The 17672-nt window shown below is 44.3% G+C and overlaps 1 protein-coding gene across 11 annotated transcripts in view; it reads right to left on the reverse strand.

Moving 5' to 3' along the window:
• Positions 1 to 17672, reverse strand: part of OSTN (osteocrin) — a 171483-nt gene that overhangs the window by 41724 nt on the left and 112087 nt on the right. Inside the window, exon 2 of one of the 11 annotated variants that reach the window (XM_048864239.2) lies at positions 9122 to 9245. The exons of the other annotated variants lie outside the window; for them this stretch is intronic. Within the exon in view, the coding sequence (XP_048720196.1) occupies positions 9122 to 9124 (3 nt within the window). The 5' untranslated portion in view covers positions 9125 to 9245. The remainder of the gene's footprint in view (positions 1 to 9121; positions 9246 to 17672) is intronic. 11 annotated transcript variants of the gene reach the window in all.

The raw sequence follows: 17672 nt of genomic DNA on the forward strand, positions 1-17672 counted from the left end.
TTTCTATACCCCCCAGTGAATACCATTTTCTGGTACACCACCTCCTGGCTCATTGGCATGGAAGTTACAGGCATTTTGCACATCCACCAAATGTCAGGTATGACTGACACACATTTTCTGTCCTTGCTTACACCAGGTCCTAATTTGGCCACTTCGGCATTGTCCATGTGGACCCTGTAGCCCTCAGAATTGTGAACAATGGGCCAAAACGTCATAAGCACTGATGAAAATCCAGAACAACTCCACTGAAATCAATGGCGTTATTCCAGGTCAGAGCAGAATCTTGCTCAACAGCGTTAACATGCAAGCAGGTTACAAGTGCAGATATTGTCATGAACAGTTAAATTAACCTGGTATGTACTATTAACATGTCCTTTGGTGACTATGCAAAATCATTGGCTTTGTGACCTTGACTCCTGAGTCTGATCTCACAGTCACTGGGCCAGATCTGCTGACTTCACTATAACTATGCTGATTTACACCATTGGAAGAGCTAGGCCATTATTTTTACCCATTATAACGCCGTTGGGCCAGCCCTCAACTGGTATAACCACCCGAGTCAATGGAGCACCAATGATTCACACCTGCTGCAGATGTGGTCTATTGACGTCAAAGGCATGATTTTGGATTTACAACGGTGTGACTAAGTACAGAATCAAGACATCTAGCCAAAAAGCAGGATGTAGAAGAGGAGCAAGACCTTAATCTGGCTTTTCATGGGAAGGATGGCAAATTGGTCCACCATCATTGCAAGGTGAAGGTATATCTCCTCCAGCTTTCCCTTTTCCATCACTTTGCTAAACGCTTTCCAAAGCAATGCAATTCTTCTGCTTCAGCACTAATGTGTTCTGGATGTTGCACATCAGGGAAACTCCATGTACAGAAAGTAGATAGTATGGCTGAGCAAAAGGAGCCATTATAAGCTATGTCACTGAAATATTACACCTGCAGCAGATCACTTTCATGGCTGGTATGCAACACTATGAATGGGAACAAGACTATGAATGTGCTGAGACTGGCTGGAAAGGCCACTCCACAGCTAAGTGCTTCAATAGCCACATTAGACTAATTCAGGAGCCTTTGGCATTCACTATGCACAGCTGTCAATGAAGGGACACGGTGCAAGGCAAGGAAAATCAAAAGCTATGGCTTCACAATGTACACTGTTTAATAAAACAGACCTGCTTACCTGTGGCTGATGAAGTCATCTGGGGACTGTGGGAGGGGCAAACATGAGGAGCAAATAGTAAATACAGGGACTTGATTCTGATTGCACACCGGTTTGTAGCAACTTCACAGACTTCAGTGGAATTCACTCTGGATTTACATGAGGTAGCTGAGATCAGAGACTGATTCAACAGAGCAACAACAGGATAAGACTGGTATAAGTTAGAAGAGAATCAGGTTCCCTGGGCAAATTCTGAACTGGTGTAAACTACTGTAATTCCATTGAAATTAATGGTCCATTGACTTCAATGGAGCTCGGCCAATGAACACCAGCTGTGGATCTGGTCCCTTAGCTTTAACAGAGCTATGCCCTAAACTGTGTCCTATGGAACACTGTTCTGGAGTTTTAACTCTTTAAGTCAGGGCTCTGATGGGAGCTCAGTTGACGTGGCCAGGTAAATTGCTTGTAGGATTGAGTTTGAATTCAAGCCAGCATCTCTAAATAGAAAGCAGAGTTTTGGCTGCAGCCCCAGAAGAAGAGAGACATAGCGGAGGTCGAATCCCTTTAACCATTGGTTTGCTCCTGACAAGTGTGCACATATCTAACATCACCTCAGGGAATAAACATCTGTGCTTCATCGAATGACTCCACTCCGATTCATCTACAAGAACATTAATCTGGAAACAAAATAAATAAATGACCGGTCTTAGGGGAAAAAAACTAAGGCATTCTGGCTAGTTCCCTTAATTTAATAGGTGCTGTGTGAATAAACATCAGAGATTGCAATACTATAGCAATTTAACAAAGTGCTGCAAACCCTCGTAAAATGTTTATGAGGTGCAAATACATATATAAAAAGACAAACTACGTCTCATTTTCGCTGAAAAGCTAACAGAAATTGTAAAAGGTGAGAAGCCCCATAAACTAAATAACGTTTATTATTATATGAGAAGATGTTAATTAAAAACCTGTGTTTCTAAGCCACATGTAATCAAGATGGAAAGGCTGCTTGGGTTCTGGATGATGTCCCGAGAACTTCAGGGGGTTGTTTAATATTCACTGTCAAGTTTTTGATAAGCTGGTTCACATTCCTAACATGTCATGCACAAGTGGAGTTATTTTAGGGTACTGATTTAGGGAGGCATATCACACTTGTGCATGTTCCTGATGGGCGGGGGCAGATTTTAAACATTTCAGTGTGAGATGTGCATCACTGTACTTTCCGAACACCCTGGTGTAAAAAGATACCATTACTTGAGATGGCAGCTCTGAGCGAGTGTGGTTGAAAAGATTTTAGCACTTGATTTTGCTGCCATTTAAACTGGTGTAAATCAGAAATAATTTCACTGAAGTCAAAGAACTTAGTCTGGTGTAAAACCAGGATGAGATTAGAATCCAGCCACATAAATCGTTGTCCAAAGACAGGAGTAGGATGCTCCATAGATCGACATAGCTGAATGCTGGGAAATGTGAACATTTCTGAGAAACTAATACTCCGAAGCCAGGTGCTTGCATCACAAAGCCAATGGCACAACGTGCAGCCTGGCAGAGGATGGACCCTAGAGACAATGATCCTCAAAAGAGAGGTGGGATCTACGCAGCTCTGGGGATACCCTAAGAACTCGTTGGCTTAGCTCAGCCAATCACCTTCCCTGTCTGTGAAAGTTGCTTCATTTGTCACTCACATGTCACGTATGTACCTGGAGAAGGGCTCTGCCTGGCTCGAAAGCGTGTCTCTCTCACCAACAGAAGCTGGTCCAATGAAAGCGACCCCCTCCCCCACCTTGCCTCTGCAATGACTATTATGACATTAATTTTAAAATATGGGGGGGGGGGGGAATGAGAAGGTGAAAAGAAAGGATATGAGCCAGTTTCACAGACAGAGGAGCTGGGGGAGGATGGGATGAAGCCATCTGTCTTCTAGAGCCATGGAGGGAAGATGGAAAAATATGATGGATTCCTCAGGAGTGTCTCCGAGCTTATTTTCACTGTCCCTTTCGGATCCCGGTCTCTCTGGCTCTTTTTAGACAGTGTAAACAACACTCATAAAATCCATCTAATATAGCAGGTGTTGACACTAATTAATTCCCATCAAAGCTGCCTGTGTAAGTACTTGGAGAGACATGATGGGGGAGGGAATATCTTTTACCGGACCATCTTCTGTTGGTGAGAGACAGAGAAGCTTTCGAGCTTACAGAGAACTCTTCTTCAGGTCATGCTCATGAAAGTTGCCAGCACTGGAAATTGCTGTCCTCTGACCATTCAGTAGGTCCAGTGGCTATGCAAGGTTCTGCATGCTGCATTGCTAAGGCACCTTGGTCCTCTTCTGCGGGGATGTTCTTGTGGAGCCATGTGGCTGGTGACCCTCAATGAGTGTGTTGTAGGACAGGGGAGGGAAGAAGGTCAAAGAAGCCTCTTCATCCACCTAGTCCTCCTGCTCAAGGGGTAGCCATAATGAAGTTGCCTGCACATCTGGAGCACTACAAGGGGGTGCAGTGCTCAGGCATCCCAGAGAGGGAACATCTGGGTGGAATGGGGTTGGTGTGTTAAACTCCTTGCCACCTTCCCCACATGATCTTCTGGTTGGAGGGTCCCTATGCTCCAGGCGTTCTGACCACCAGCAGTCACTGCTCCCATTGTGTATTTCACTCCCCACATCCCTAAGAGCCCTAACCGAGCCCTGGAGCCGGGGCCTTTCCACTGAGATTGCCCCCTGTATTGAATCCCCCGTCCCCACCACGTGGACACTGCGTGTGAACCCATGGTCCGTGAATGCTGGTGTTGCTATTCATGGCGTCTGGTGCCAGCAGCATGTTCACACTGTGGTAGTGTTCGCCGCCCCTGCAAAATGCATTATCTGCTGGTACGGTGGAGGGTGCACGCCTACAGGCCGTCCCTTTTGGGGGCATGCTGCAGGAAAACAGACCATCATTCAGCTTTCCTCTGCTTTTGTGGAGTGTTTGGAACCAGCCACACAGCCTGAATGGGCATCCAGGGAATGAGTCAGAAGGGTGACTCATCTGGGGGACATTGGTGTGCTGCGGCCCTGTGCCATACTGTCCCGTAGAGAGGACACACCGTACTTTCTGTAGGAAAGCCAGGCACTGACATGGCTCAGTCCTACTCTCCACCCCGCTGGAAAATAGATTAGAATGGGGCAGATGGCTGCCCCACCAAGATGGAAGTCCTGGAGTCTTTGCTCAGGTTATTTAGGGGCTGGTGCATTTGTAGATGTTCAGAGGGCCAGATTCACTCCCAATTGTACCTCCCTATCTCAGCGAGGCTCACTCTGCTCCAGGGAAGTCCCCACTACTGCCTAACCTTGGGAGAGATGCCAGGACAGGCCAGCTGTAGCTTCTAGTGGAGGACGTCCTGTAGAAGGGGGCTGGATTGCATCCCCCAGCCATGCAAAGCAAATCCCTTCCACGGCAGTGACACCCACTTTTTGGGTTCTGCTGCTGACCCCCAGGAGGATGGTGGGTTGCAGCCTGTTTGTGCCATGACCACGTCTCCCCGCAGTGGTGGGATTACACTGCCGGGGTTCCATGCACTCCAGTTTGGGTTTTTATATCCAGCCCATCATTGTGATATCTGAGTCCCTGATACCACCAAAAGCCAGTGTAATCCAAGGACGAATGCGGCCCAGAAAGCATAGAGCAATATCACTCTCCAACCCCATTTTCAATAACTGGTGTTCTCCTCGAGCCCAATCCATCCTTCCATTAGATCCCAGCATAGGGAAGCAGGTATCAACTCCACTTGGTCAGGATGTGCCTAATCAAGGAAGCTACCAAATTCAGATACCTTCAAGGGAAATGCATTGGACGTAATGGATGTAAATGATAATGACTGATGCTTAATCTAGATGGGATTAGCAAGAATTCCACTTAACGGGGATGTGGCCTGCCAGTAGTAAGAGCACAAGTAGTTTGCTCAGGTAATAAATAGGGGAGAAATTCTGAGCACTGGTCATTTAATACTAAATTGATCAAACCAAGATATAAAGAACGAAAAATAAGCCTTATTGAAATGAACAGGATTTTGTTTATTTACACAAGGAGCTGAAATTAGGACTACAATAAAGATTACATGCAGGGAGTGTTGCTTCTATTCTTGTTGGCCAAACAAAGCAAAGTCTTACGCTCTTCTCTGTGGCATTTCTGTGTTTGTCTGATCACTTTTGAACACTGCATGCGATCAGTTCCACAATTTCAGGTCATGTTCTAGGCAGCAATGGACAGAACCCTATTGCTTTTGGTGCAAATCGGAACACCGGAAGGGACAAAGGAGGGATGACCAGACCCCCCTTCCATCTGGATATCAGACCCAGCCCTTTAACTACCTCTGTAATTGTCTATGGATCAAAGACTATGGTTGATGGCAGCAATTAACACCTTCCAGCTAACAACACCCCCACATCTGAGCTCTGCCTGTCTTCCCAATAGACTTTAAAATGCTGGCACTCTGAATGATTTATCTCGCAGACCTGGGAAGAGGGAGGAATAAGGGGAATAGGAATAGAAGGTCATTGAGGGGAAGGGGGAAATGGGGGACATGTGGAATTGGGAATGGAGGGGAATGAAATGGGGCTTACTGATACAGGGAGAGGGACATGGGGGAAAAAAGAGCCCCTGGTATGGAGGAGAAAGGGGGGGGCATACAGAGACTTTGGGAGAGGAGGAGAGAATGGAGGACCATCACACAGGGGGAAGGAGGGAGCACACAGAGCCTCTGGCACGGTGAAAGTGGAGGGGCAGGGAGCCCCTGAAATAGAGGGGGATAGAAGAGTTGGGGAGAATGGAAGATGCATGGAGCCGTTCGGGCAAGCACTGCACTCAGCCTACAGAAGCAACACAGTGTGCGACAGTCTAGTACTGTTCTCCTGTGTAATATTTTAGTGCATTTTAAGTGTTTCTGATTTTATTAACCAGACTCTTCCCTAATGGCTGGATCGTGCGCCCTTTACTCACACTGGGAAGTAACCACTCACATCAGCAACCCAGCTGAAGCAAATAGCACTATGTGTGCAACTGCTCCCCACCTACCAGGGCAGCCCAGGGCTGACGAATCTGGCACATGACATCTGCGTGTCTAATTTAGATGCACGTCTGCTCCCTGATGTCAATTCAGTTGGGGCTTTGACACGGGGTTGGGACCTAGCAGGCTGATCACTCTGGCACTAATTCGCTTCCCTAAAGAGGTCTGATTGGGGAACGGAATGGAATTAGCTCACCAGCCTGGGTGAGCTAAAGGATTCCTGAGCCCATCAGTTGAAGATGGATAAAAAGGCACAGGAAGGAAGTGCAGGAGAGAGGAGCGAGGCTGACTGAGATCTCAGCGAAGAGAGACCTCTTCTCCTCTCCAGCCCTGGGGAAAGGGCTAATGTTACAAGAGATACTGTAAAGATGTTAGTGGAGGGATCCGAACTAAACTGCGCCCAACCGGTGGAGTCTGATCAGTGTCTGTGGCGCTAGAAAGCAGGAGAAGAGCATGCCCTGATATAGGAGCGTAGGTGTCTATAGAGAGTTGGATGGCTTCTGTTGCTCTTTGTTTCCCTTCTCACAATACACATTTGTCTTTCTCCACCTAACCCTCACCGCCTGAATGATCTGTCTCCAGAAGGTTGTGAAATCTGAAATAAGTATCTTATTAATAATTAATCACCCTCAAAGCTGAAATTTGGAAGAACGTCTTCACTGCTATGTCCATTGTGTTGGACAGGAGATCCTGTGTGATGCAGCAGATGAGCGATGTTCTGGTGTCTTACGCAGTGTTGTTGTCGCCACGTTGGTCCCAGGATATTAATGAGACAAGGTGGGTGAGGTAACATCTTTTACTGGATCAACTTCTGTGGGTGAGATAGCTCCAAAGTCTTATCAGTCACTTGAATGTGCAAAGCATGCCCTGATCTTACTGCAGCTTGTACTTGCAGTTAGCTCCTACTCACTGGAGTAGTTTCATTAAAGTTATTTATGTGAGTAGGGATTGTAGGATCTGGCCCCACAATTCCAATGAGCTGTTGCCTTGGACAAGTTTCTGCCATGGTATAGCTGTAATTAAGTCAATGGATTTAGGCCAGGAATAAATTTGGTTCTTTGTGTTTGTGTTTGTGTTAATTTGCATATTAGTAAAATACATGTTGTTTTGAAGTTGTCCAAGAGTTTTAGTGGCTATCTGAAATTAATAATGCTGTCAGCATTAAGAGTTATCTTCCCAAAGATTCACAAACTAGTCTATCAATCAATATGTAACACATAGATGGGGAATTTGCCAATATAAATTAAGCTGGCCTTGCCACACCCCTGGAAGAGAGAGATATTTCTGTTAAATATACAGAAAAACCTTGGGTCAAAATTGGCTGAAAAACAATCAGGTGACGAACCTCACAATAAAATACTGAGGGATAGAACAATATTACCCAGTCAGATCATATGCACATCAGCTCACTCTGACTATGTGCAGATGAGCAGGTAGTAAATACCCTGTTTTCTGGATTTCTAGGTCCTTTCTCCTCTTTAAATGTTATTCCCCTTCATTCCAAAAAAGTTAGATTTAATAACCAAAAGAGGGAGAGAAATTTCTGAGATTGCTTATAGGTATGTCTACATTGCAATGAAAGCCTAAGATTAGTGGAACTCAGATCGGCAGACCCTGGGCTAGAGAACCCATGGCTTGAGCATCTACATACACTGATTGTCAACCAGAGGTTAAGAATTTTCTAACTTCCTGGCATCTTCCCAAAAGGTGGCTGCTCTAGCCCTTTGTTCATGGTGCGGCGTGGGAAAACTTGACTGTCCGCCAAACTTGACTGTCCAGAGGATAAAAAAAGTCAACTCATGGGATTGTGGGATACTTTTGGCAGACTCCAATCACATGAGTCCAGTGGGGCTGCACTCTACACTGCAAAGCAAGAGAGCTTGAACCCTGGGTCCCTGCTTGACTCAGGCTTGGACCCTCCACTGCCCCTTCCCATGGCTTGACTGAAGCTTTCTGACATCCCCCACAGTCTTTCCCAGTCATGACTAACAGAAATACATGTAACCAAAATCTGCAGATTTTGCAACCTTCCCATTCACCCCCTCGTCCAGATAATTAATAAATATGTGGAAAAACCCTGGTCCTAGCACAGAACCTCGGGGCTCCCACTGTTATTCTTTAGCTGTATTGAAAATTGATTCTGCCTATTAGTCAGTACTTATGTCTCAGCCATGACCACTTAGTATCTTTAATAACCCCTTGTAAGGGACTCTGTCACGAGATGAATGAAAGACCAAGCAAATTATATCAGCCAGGCCTCCTTTCTCCGCTATTTTGTCAACCAAGGAGAACAAACTGACATCATTAGAGAGGAAAAGGGAAAGAAACATTTTCCCTGGGATCTTTCTTCTCTACTTTCAGAGTAACAGCCGTGTTAGTCTGTATTCGCAAGAAGAAAAGGAGTACTTGTGGCACCTTAGAGACTAACCAATTTATTTGAGCATAAGCTTTCGTGAGCTTCATCGGATGCATCCGATGAAGTGAGCTGTAGTTCACGAAAGCTTATGCTCAAATAAATCGGTTAGTCTCTAAGGTGCCACAAGTACTCCTTTTCTTCTCTACTTTGCGAGTCTGGTTCTCCATTGTCTTGTAGCTCATGAAGACACTGACCCAAGTACAAAGTGAGGCAAATCAGAATGGTGGAATTTGACACCCTCTTTTCCCTCTGTCTCCGTATTCTTCAAAGTAACACTGTACATTCTCTAAAACTCAGGTGGTGAGGGGTGGTGGTTGTATAGACAGCATTTCCCTTAGCCCCATTTATTTGTATAATTTCACTCATAAATGCACACATACGCTAAAAAGAAAACCAAATGAATGCACACAATTGCATCTAGATCTTACTGTGGACACACCAGGAGAGACATAGATGCCATTTAGCATGTCTCCCTTCTGTACCCCAGCCCAGTGACTCACCATGCTTCATATCAGTACTGGGCTGCTGTCTTCAGGTTCTACCTTTTTGTCCCATACAAGGTTAGTTTGCTGTCTAACCCCTTTTCAGCTGTGCTTCATTGGAATTCATAATCTTACTCCATCCCTGAAGAATGTAAGAGAGACAGCTCTGAGAATAGAGGACTAAACAGATGAAAGAGAGAAAAATAGCATATTCAAGTGGGAAACAATAGTTACAGAGTCTGTATATAAATTACAGTGACACATGGGGCAGATTTCATTTCTTTTCTACTAACTGGACTCTTTTCCACTTTTGCATATTTTTTTTAAATGTTGGAAAACACATTATCAAGGAACAATATCTTCAGTCTGACTAAAATCATTTCCTTCCTAAGGCAGACTGGGATTCAAAAAGGAACCAAACAAAGGGAGGTTTGTGCCTAAACCCCATTGAAATTCACTGACAGTTGGGCACCTAAATCCTTAGGTTCTTTTGAAAATTCCAGCTACAGCAGAGATAGCCAATCTTTTTGTGACTGGAAAGGTTAATTTGACTGAGCAAAGGAACCATAATTCTAGGTAACCGATCCAACCCTTACTGAAGTAAATGGGACTCTTTTCATGAGAGCTGGTTGGAACATGGAATTTAATTCCAAAAAGCCAAAATTTCAAAATTGCTTGTGGAATGGAAATTCCCCAAAGATTGATCTGGAAACATCAGAATGTTTCATTTCAATAATGCTGACATTTTTTTTTCTTTCAACAAGGTAGAAACCCAATCTGTCCCAAAGTCTTCAATAGAGGAGGGTCTCCCTGCTGTAAAGAAGTCCCACCAAGACCCAGTCATTAAAAGGAGGACGTTTTCAAGGCTGTATCACACATGAATGAAAAACGACATTGCTGGTTCCCTAATAACGATGGGAAATCATTCCATTACGCCAGCTTAAGTTCCAGTTTCACATGAATGGATGTCATTTTATGCTGATGATGTCATGGAACACTTGATGGTTGCTAAGGAGGGTTAAGTAATATACCTCTATTAAAACCTTTTAGTTAGTTAATGGTAGGGAACATGCACATTTCTATTCTAAAATGCCAGATATCTTACAACCTTGATATAATATAGTGTGAATTCTGGCCATGTGTCTTCATTTTTGTGTGCTTCAGAAAAGCAGACTTTGACTCCCCCTGGAAACTGATGGGCAGGATCCCTGGGAGGCTACTATGAGGTGGGAAAGGAGTCCAGGAGAGCGGGCTGTATTTCAAAGAAACCTTATTGGGGGTGCAGGAACAAACCATCCCAATGTGCAGAAAGAATAGCAAATATGGCAGGCGACCAGCTTGGCTTAACAGAGAAATCTTTGGTGAGCTTAAACACAAAAAGGAAGCTTACAAGAAGTGGAAACTTGGACAGATGACTAGGGAGGAGTATAAAGATATTGCTCAAGCATGCAAGGGTGTAATTAGGAAGGCCAAAGCACAATTGGAGTTGCAGCTAGCAAGGGATGTGAAGGGTAACAAGAAGGGTTTCTACAGGTATGTTAGCAACAAGAAGAAGGTCAGGGAAAGTGTGGGACCCTTACTGAACGTGGGAGGCAACCCAATGGCAGAGGATATGGAAAAATGTTAAGTACTCAATGCTTTTTTTGTCTCAGTCTTCACAGACAAGGTCAGCTCCCAGACTGCTGCATTGGGCAGCACAGTATGGGGAGGAGGTGAGCAGCCCTCAGTGGTGAAAGAACAGGTTAAGGACTATTTAGAAAAGCTGGACATGCACGTGTCCATGGAGCTGGATCTAATGAATCCGAGGATGCTGAGGGAGTTGGCTGACGTGATTGCAGAGCCATTGGCCATTATCTTTGAAAACTCATGGCAATCGGGGGAAGTCCTGGACAATTGGAAAAAGGCTAATATAGTGCCCATCTTTAAAAAAGGGAAGAAGGAGAATCTGGGGAACTACAGACCGGTCAGCCTCACATCTGTCCCTGGAAAAATCATGGAGCAGGTCCTCAAGGAATCCATTTTGAAGCACTTGGAGGAGAGGAAGGTGATCAGGAACAGTCAATATGGATTCACCAAGGGCAAGTCATGCCTGACCAACCTGATTGCCTTCTATGATGGGATAAATGGCTCTCTGGATATGGGGAAAGTGGTGGATGTGATATATCTTGACTTTTGCAAAGCTTTTGATATGGTCTCCCACAGTATTCTTCTTTAACTTGTCCATTAGTTAAAGAAGTATGGATTGGATGAATGAACTACAAGGTGGATAGAAAGCTGGCTAGATGATCGGGCTCAACGGGTAGTGATCAATGGCTCCATGTCTAATTGGCAGCCGGTATCAAGTTGAGTGCTCCAGGGGTCAGTCCTGGGGCTGGTTTTGTTCAACATCTTTATTAATGATCTGGAGGATGGGATGGATTGCACCCTCAGCAAGTTCGTGTATGACACTAAGCTGGGGGGAGAGGTAGATAAGCTGGAGGGTAGGGATAGGGTCCAGAGTGACCTAGACAAATTGGAGGATTGGGCCAAAAGAAATCTGATGAGGTTCAGCAAGGACAAGTTCAGGGTCCTGCACTTAAGAAGGAAGAATCCCATGCTCCGCTACAGGCTGGGGACCGACTGGCTAAGCGGCAGTTCTGCAGCAAAGGACCTGGGGATTACAATGGACGAGAAGCTGGATATGAGTCAGCAGTGTGCCCTTGTTGCCAAGAAGGCCAATGGCATTTTGGGATGTATAAGTAGGAGCATTGACAGCAGATCGAGGGAAGTGATTATTTCCCTCTATTTGGCACTGGTGAGGCCACACCTGGAGTATTGCATCCAGTTTTGGACCCCCCACTACAGAAGGGATGTGGACAAATTGGAGAGAGTCCAGCGGAGGGCAACGAAAATGATTAGGGGGCTGGGGCACGTGACTTACGAGGAGAGGCTGAGGGAACTGGGCTTATTTAGTCTGCAGAAGAGAAGAGTGAGGGGGGATTTGATAGCAGCCTTCAACTACCTGAAGGGGGGTTCCAAAGAGGATGGAGCTCGGCTGTTCTCAGTGGTAGCAGATGACAGAACAAGGAGTAAAGGTCTCAAGTTGCAGTGGGGGAGGTTTAGGTTGGACATTAGGAAACACTATTTCACTAAGAGGGTGGTGAAGCACTGGAATGGGTTCCCTAGGGCGGTGGTGGAATCTCTATCCTTTGAGGTTTTTAAGGCCCGGCTTGACAAAGCCCTGGCTGGGATGATTTAGTTGGGCTTGGTCCTGCTTTGAGCAGGGGATTGGACTAGTTGACCTCCTGAGGTCTCCCCAACTCTAATCTTCTATGATTCTATGTTTTTTTGTGTGTGTTGATTCTTTTTCAGATCCATCATAAATCTATATGAAAATAGAATGGAATATAGAACAAACACCATGGAAACGTGTTGCTGTAAGGTTCTTTCATAAGAAGATAAGAACGGCCATACAAGGTCAGACCAAAGGTCCATCTAGGCCAGTTCCTGTCTTCTGACAGTGGCCAATGCCAGGTGCTTCAGAGGGAATGAACGGAACAGGTAATCATCAAGTGATCCCAGTTAATTAAACCATCTTAGCCTCTGTCCATTGCTTTGACAATTTTCATTTTTGGATTCTGACTCAGGTGGGAAAAGCCTATTTCCTCTGTTGTAAGGAAGTAATACAATAGCATGTGATAATGAGTGAATGAGCACATCAGAGATGGGATGCTTCCAGACAAAATGAAATTGGGTTCATAAGACAGAAAGCACGCTTCCCCTTGGGGCCTTGGTACACAAAAGCTAGAGCCTGATCTCTGGGTCTGGCTCACCTGTACTCAGTTCAGGATCTAGTGTGTTGGCAAGGGAAAAGGCTAAGCCACCTTTCTGTTCCTCTGATACTCAGCCTAATCAGGAGTTGAACTGGCCTACTCATAACATAGAGCATCTTAAGGGCTGCTCCAAGCTATGCTGGCCATGGCAGACCTCTAATAACTGGGGTGCTGGCTGGGGATTGCCGGAGCACGGTGTACTCTGGCTTTACCTGCTCATGGCCTGGCTACACCTCAGACCTGTGTAGCTATACCTCCTACACCTATGGGGGTGAGGGAGAGCAGGTGGCCCGAGCACACTATGTCAGCTTTATACCACCTGGGAATTCTCCTTACATCAGAGAATCCCTGGCTGCCCTGTAAGGATTTTTCAAAAGCCGATATTTTGGCCACATTTTCACAGGGGTGGCAAAGGGCACATCCCTGACACAAAGCCCATCTCCTGCCAAATCTCATGTCCCCGTTGCAAAGGGGGGGGGGGGGCAGAGCTTTTCAAAGAAAAGATTACCAGAATTCTTTTTAACATGGGCAAAACGATGTATTTTTCCTCAGTTCTGGAAATGGATGGACCCTTTCGGTTGAAATTCCCCCCATGCATGATCCCCTCCCCCCACAAAAATCACCCTGCAGCAGACAAACTGAATGGAAAATTTCAGCCAAATGGTGGAAGTTTGACAAAGTTATAAGCAAATAAAAACAGAGTCTTATAATAGGACGTGTCAGGCAATCTTAATGATAGGCAGTGCTACCAGCCACCCTTATAGTTCCTAGAGAAAAATTACATTAAAATGGAGTTCAGTTTGAGAGTATATATCAGAAATTTAGGGTGAATATACATCACAGGGATACTGCAGTTATTCCCCAAACAGGAAATTCAAAGTTAACTTTAAAGTTCAAAGACATCAAAACATGCTATGGTATTGAGATATATATATATTATACACACAGATACAGTATATAAAACAGAAAAGCATGTGTTTTTATTTTATAGAATATACAAGTACATGTAATATGTAAATATACGTTATGTGTGTGTATATATATGTGTGTGTATACACGCAGACACAGATACACAGAGATACACCCATTATTGTACAATAGAACCTCTGAGTTATGAACACCAGAGTTACGAACTGAACAGTCAACCACACACCTCATTTGGAACCGGAAGTACACAATCAAGCAGCACTAGAGGCCAAAAATAGAAGAAGAAGGAGAAGAAGAAGAAGAAGAAGAAGAAGAAGCAAATACAGAACAGTACTGTGTTAAATGTAAACTACTAAAAAAAAGGGGGGGGGAGCAGCATTTTTCTTCTGCACAGTAAAGTTTCAAAGCTGTATTAAGTCAATGTTCAGTTGTTAACTTTTGAAAGAACAACCAGAATGTTTTATTCAGAGTTTTGTACATTTCAGAGTTATGCACAGGGCTTGTCTGCACTGTGGCGTTGTCGACAAAACTTTTGTCTTTCACGGGTACTTTAAAAAGCCCCCCCTGCGAAAGACAAAGGTTTTGCCAACGCAAGTGGCAGTGTGAACTAATGCCGGTTGCGGGGCTGGAAGTATTTTGTCGGCAAAAGTGCCGACACAGCCTTGTTGCTAAAAGCTGCATAGCGTAGACAAGCCCACAACCTCCATTCCTGAGGTGTTCGTAACTCTGAGGTTTTACTGTAATGCTTAAAATGTTTCTTGGCTTTTTAAAGATTCTGCTGGTTTGAGAGAGATAAGTTGTACTTAAAATAGGGAATACCAGTACATTTAGTAATATTTCTCAAAGTGGTAGGAACTTCTTAATTGCACTCACTCATTTATAGATATATACACCCTCCCAAAACATGTATATATGTCAGGTTTCAGAGTAGCAGCCGTGTTAGTCTGTATTTGCAAAAAGAAAAGGAGGACTTGTGGCACCTTTAGAGACTAACAAATTTATTTGAGCATAAGCTTTCGTGAGCTACAGAAATCATAGAAATCATTTTCTATGATTAGGATACTTGTGAGCTGTAGCTCACGAAAGCTTATGCTCAAATAAATTTGTTAGTCTCTAAGGTGCCACAAGTCCTCCTTTTCTTTTTATGTATATATGTGTATGTATGTGTATACACACACACACACACACACACACATATATATATTTAAATTTGTTTAGACAGAATGGCTTCTATTAAATTTAATTACTTCCCCTGTGGCTTTAAATCAAGGGTGGATACTAAACTAATAAACTACTATATATATATGTTTGTTTATGTCACCCTTGATTAGTATCCGCCCTTGTTTAGCTGTTGCACTTTTTCCATGCAGAGTTGACTAGATCCTATCCTTGTTCCATAGCCACACCTTTACCATGAAAGCAGCAGGAGAAAGTAATTACATTCAATAGAAGCCAACCCTGTTTAGCGGAGTGTAAATATAGGGGTGCTAATCACTAGACTTGGCACACAAGGAAGGTTATTGAACTAAATACCTACAGCCCAGTGAAACAACAGCTAAGTGTGGAAGAGGAGCCTGATAACCTTGGGCAAATAGTGAAGCAGTGGAAACGCCAGGGATAGAAGAGAATTGCTGAGGGTGGCACCTGATCCTATAACTAAGAGTAATGGGTTGAAACGAGCAAAGGAAAAATGAGGTTGGGAAAATGTCCTAGTGTTGATAGCATGTGGAGTAATCTCCCAAGGGACATGGTGGAAGTCCTTTAGAATGAGTCACTTCTTGCTGGACTGGGCAAACTATTAAAAACATACCCAAGGGAATAATCCTGCACTGGCAAGAAGGAAGGCTATCAGGTCTTTACCATCATGAATTATAAGGAATTCTCAAGCTTGCCATGAATAGCCTTTTTTAAAAGCCTATCAAACCACCTCTGATGACGTGAAAAAAGAATCAATTCATGCATTTCCTCCCCTCTCTTTTCGCACAGCGACTATCTTTATATGTATATTTACGGCTTCTCCCTTAATTGTATTTCCAGACCCGAGTTTTCCCCTTGTGCATTCCCAGAACTGCACTTGTTTGTTTCCTTTGTGCAGCTGACACTGTGCTACAAGAAAGGATGTGCTTTTATCGGAAAGTTGTCATAAGTAGGCTTTTGCAAAGTATGGAGGGTTTAACATGATGCCTTATAAAAGAAAAGAATGAAAAGGATGGACAATGAAAGTCGAGGGATGTGCAATTTCTCTGTCCATCTCTCTCCATGTATTGACCTTTTCCTTCTGGATACACCATTAGCTACCTGTATTACAGCATAGGGTGATAGACAATCACTCAGGTCTCCTATTTAAATCACTGAGGATGTTATCCACTCTGCAGGCAAGTGATTTCATTATATTAAAGCATGTTACTTGACATTTCATGTTGCAAAATCTCATTGATATTTTTAACAGCTCCCTAATTGGTTTCCATGTAGTTACTGATGGAGGGGTTTTCAACAGCCTCAGAGGGACGTTAAGATCCCTGAGGACAAATACCCAGGTGACATAAATAACCATGCAGCTTCTCCACTGATGAGCCTATATGTGAGTACAAGTTGGGGTGAGTGTGTAGATGTGCGGGTCAATGCAGAGAGAAGGCGTTCGGCATTTGACAAAGGAGCACAGAACACAGGACTGGAAGGGATCTGGGTCACTGAGTTCAGTCCCCTGCTATTGCTGGCAGCCCAGTCATATAGGCCTGTTCATAAAGTTATCAAGCTCCACCACAAAACTAGTTAGGTGGTTTGCCTTATTGGGAGGCTGTTCCAGAACTTTTCTCCTCTGATGCTTAGAAACCTTCTCCTAATTTCCACCTTACATTCATTCATGGCCAGTTCATACCCATTTTCTTACAGCCCTCCCTTTGGCTGGTTTTCTTGCTACAACCCATAGCCCATAAACTTCCAACCCATAGCATATAAATTCAGCCCAAGTTGTAATGTTCCAGTTGTACATGCGTATGTCAAATCACCTTTTGGTGTTGCCACAACGTGAGAACAAGAGACCTACAGGACAAATGGTGGAGCCTTGTCTCTTTTCAAACACAGAAGGAGCAAGGTTCTGACCCTGGCTTCCCCTGGGCGTGCCATTTATCTGTTTGTTGGGGGTGGACAGATTTTTATCTTAGTTATACCAATGTAAATCCAAATCCTACACCAGAATTACCCCAGTGGAAATGAGATCAGAATTTGATTGCGTGTCTGTTGTCTGTAGCACATGGATTCATTGCACGCTACGTTAAGTCCTGGGTCCATTGCTGTCAAGGGGAGTTTTGCCATTCACAGCAATGAGAGCAACGTTTGGTAAAGTGAGTTTCACCGACCTATATCTCCCACGCTGACTATTGATATTTGTATTGCGCTACCCTCTTGGAGCCCAGTCAGTGAGCAGGGGTCCTGTTGCACTAGGTGTCACACATACACATAACAATCAGATGGTCCCTGACCCAAGGAGCTTTCTATCTAAGTAAGTAAGAAATCCATCTTAACATCGCCTCTGATTTGGCCTCCTGGCCACAGGTCTAAAAGAAAGAATATTGAAAATTACTCAGAAATTGTCCGGGCTTTTACCACTTACTGCAGTGGGACCAAGTTCAGGCCATTAATTCTGAGCTGCACTGATTTGTGTTGTGAGTTAACTGAGCTACGGCTGTTGCAGGGTTGTGATGCCATAAGCTGAGAGTCAGAACCTGATCAGTGCAGAGGAGACCAGTGCTGAATGGCGTTTAGTGCACTCAGGGGCTTACCCTTCCTGTGGGTCTGAGGATATTCCCTGTTCTAAAAGAGGGAAACAC

This window comes from Caretta caretta, chromosome 9, assembly GCF_965140235.1.
Source record: "Caretta caretta isolate rCarCar2 chromosome 9, rCarCar1.hap1, whole genome shotgun sequence".
In the NCBI taxonomy this organism is placed as follows: Eukaryota; Metazoa; Chordata; order Testudines; family Cheloniidae; genus Caretta; species Caretta caretta.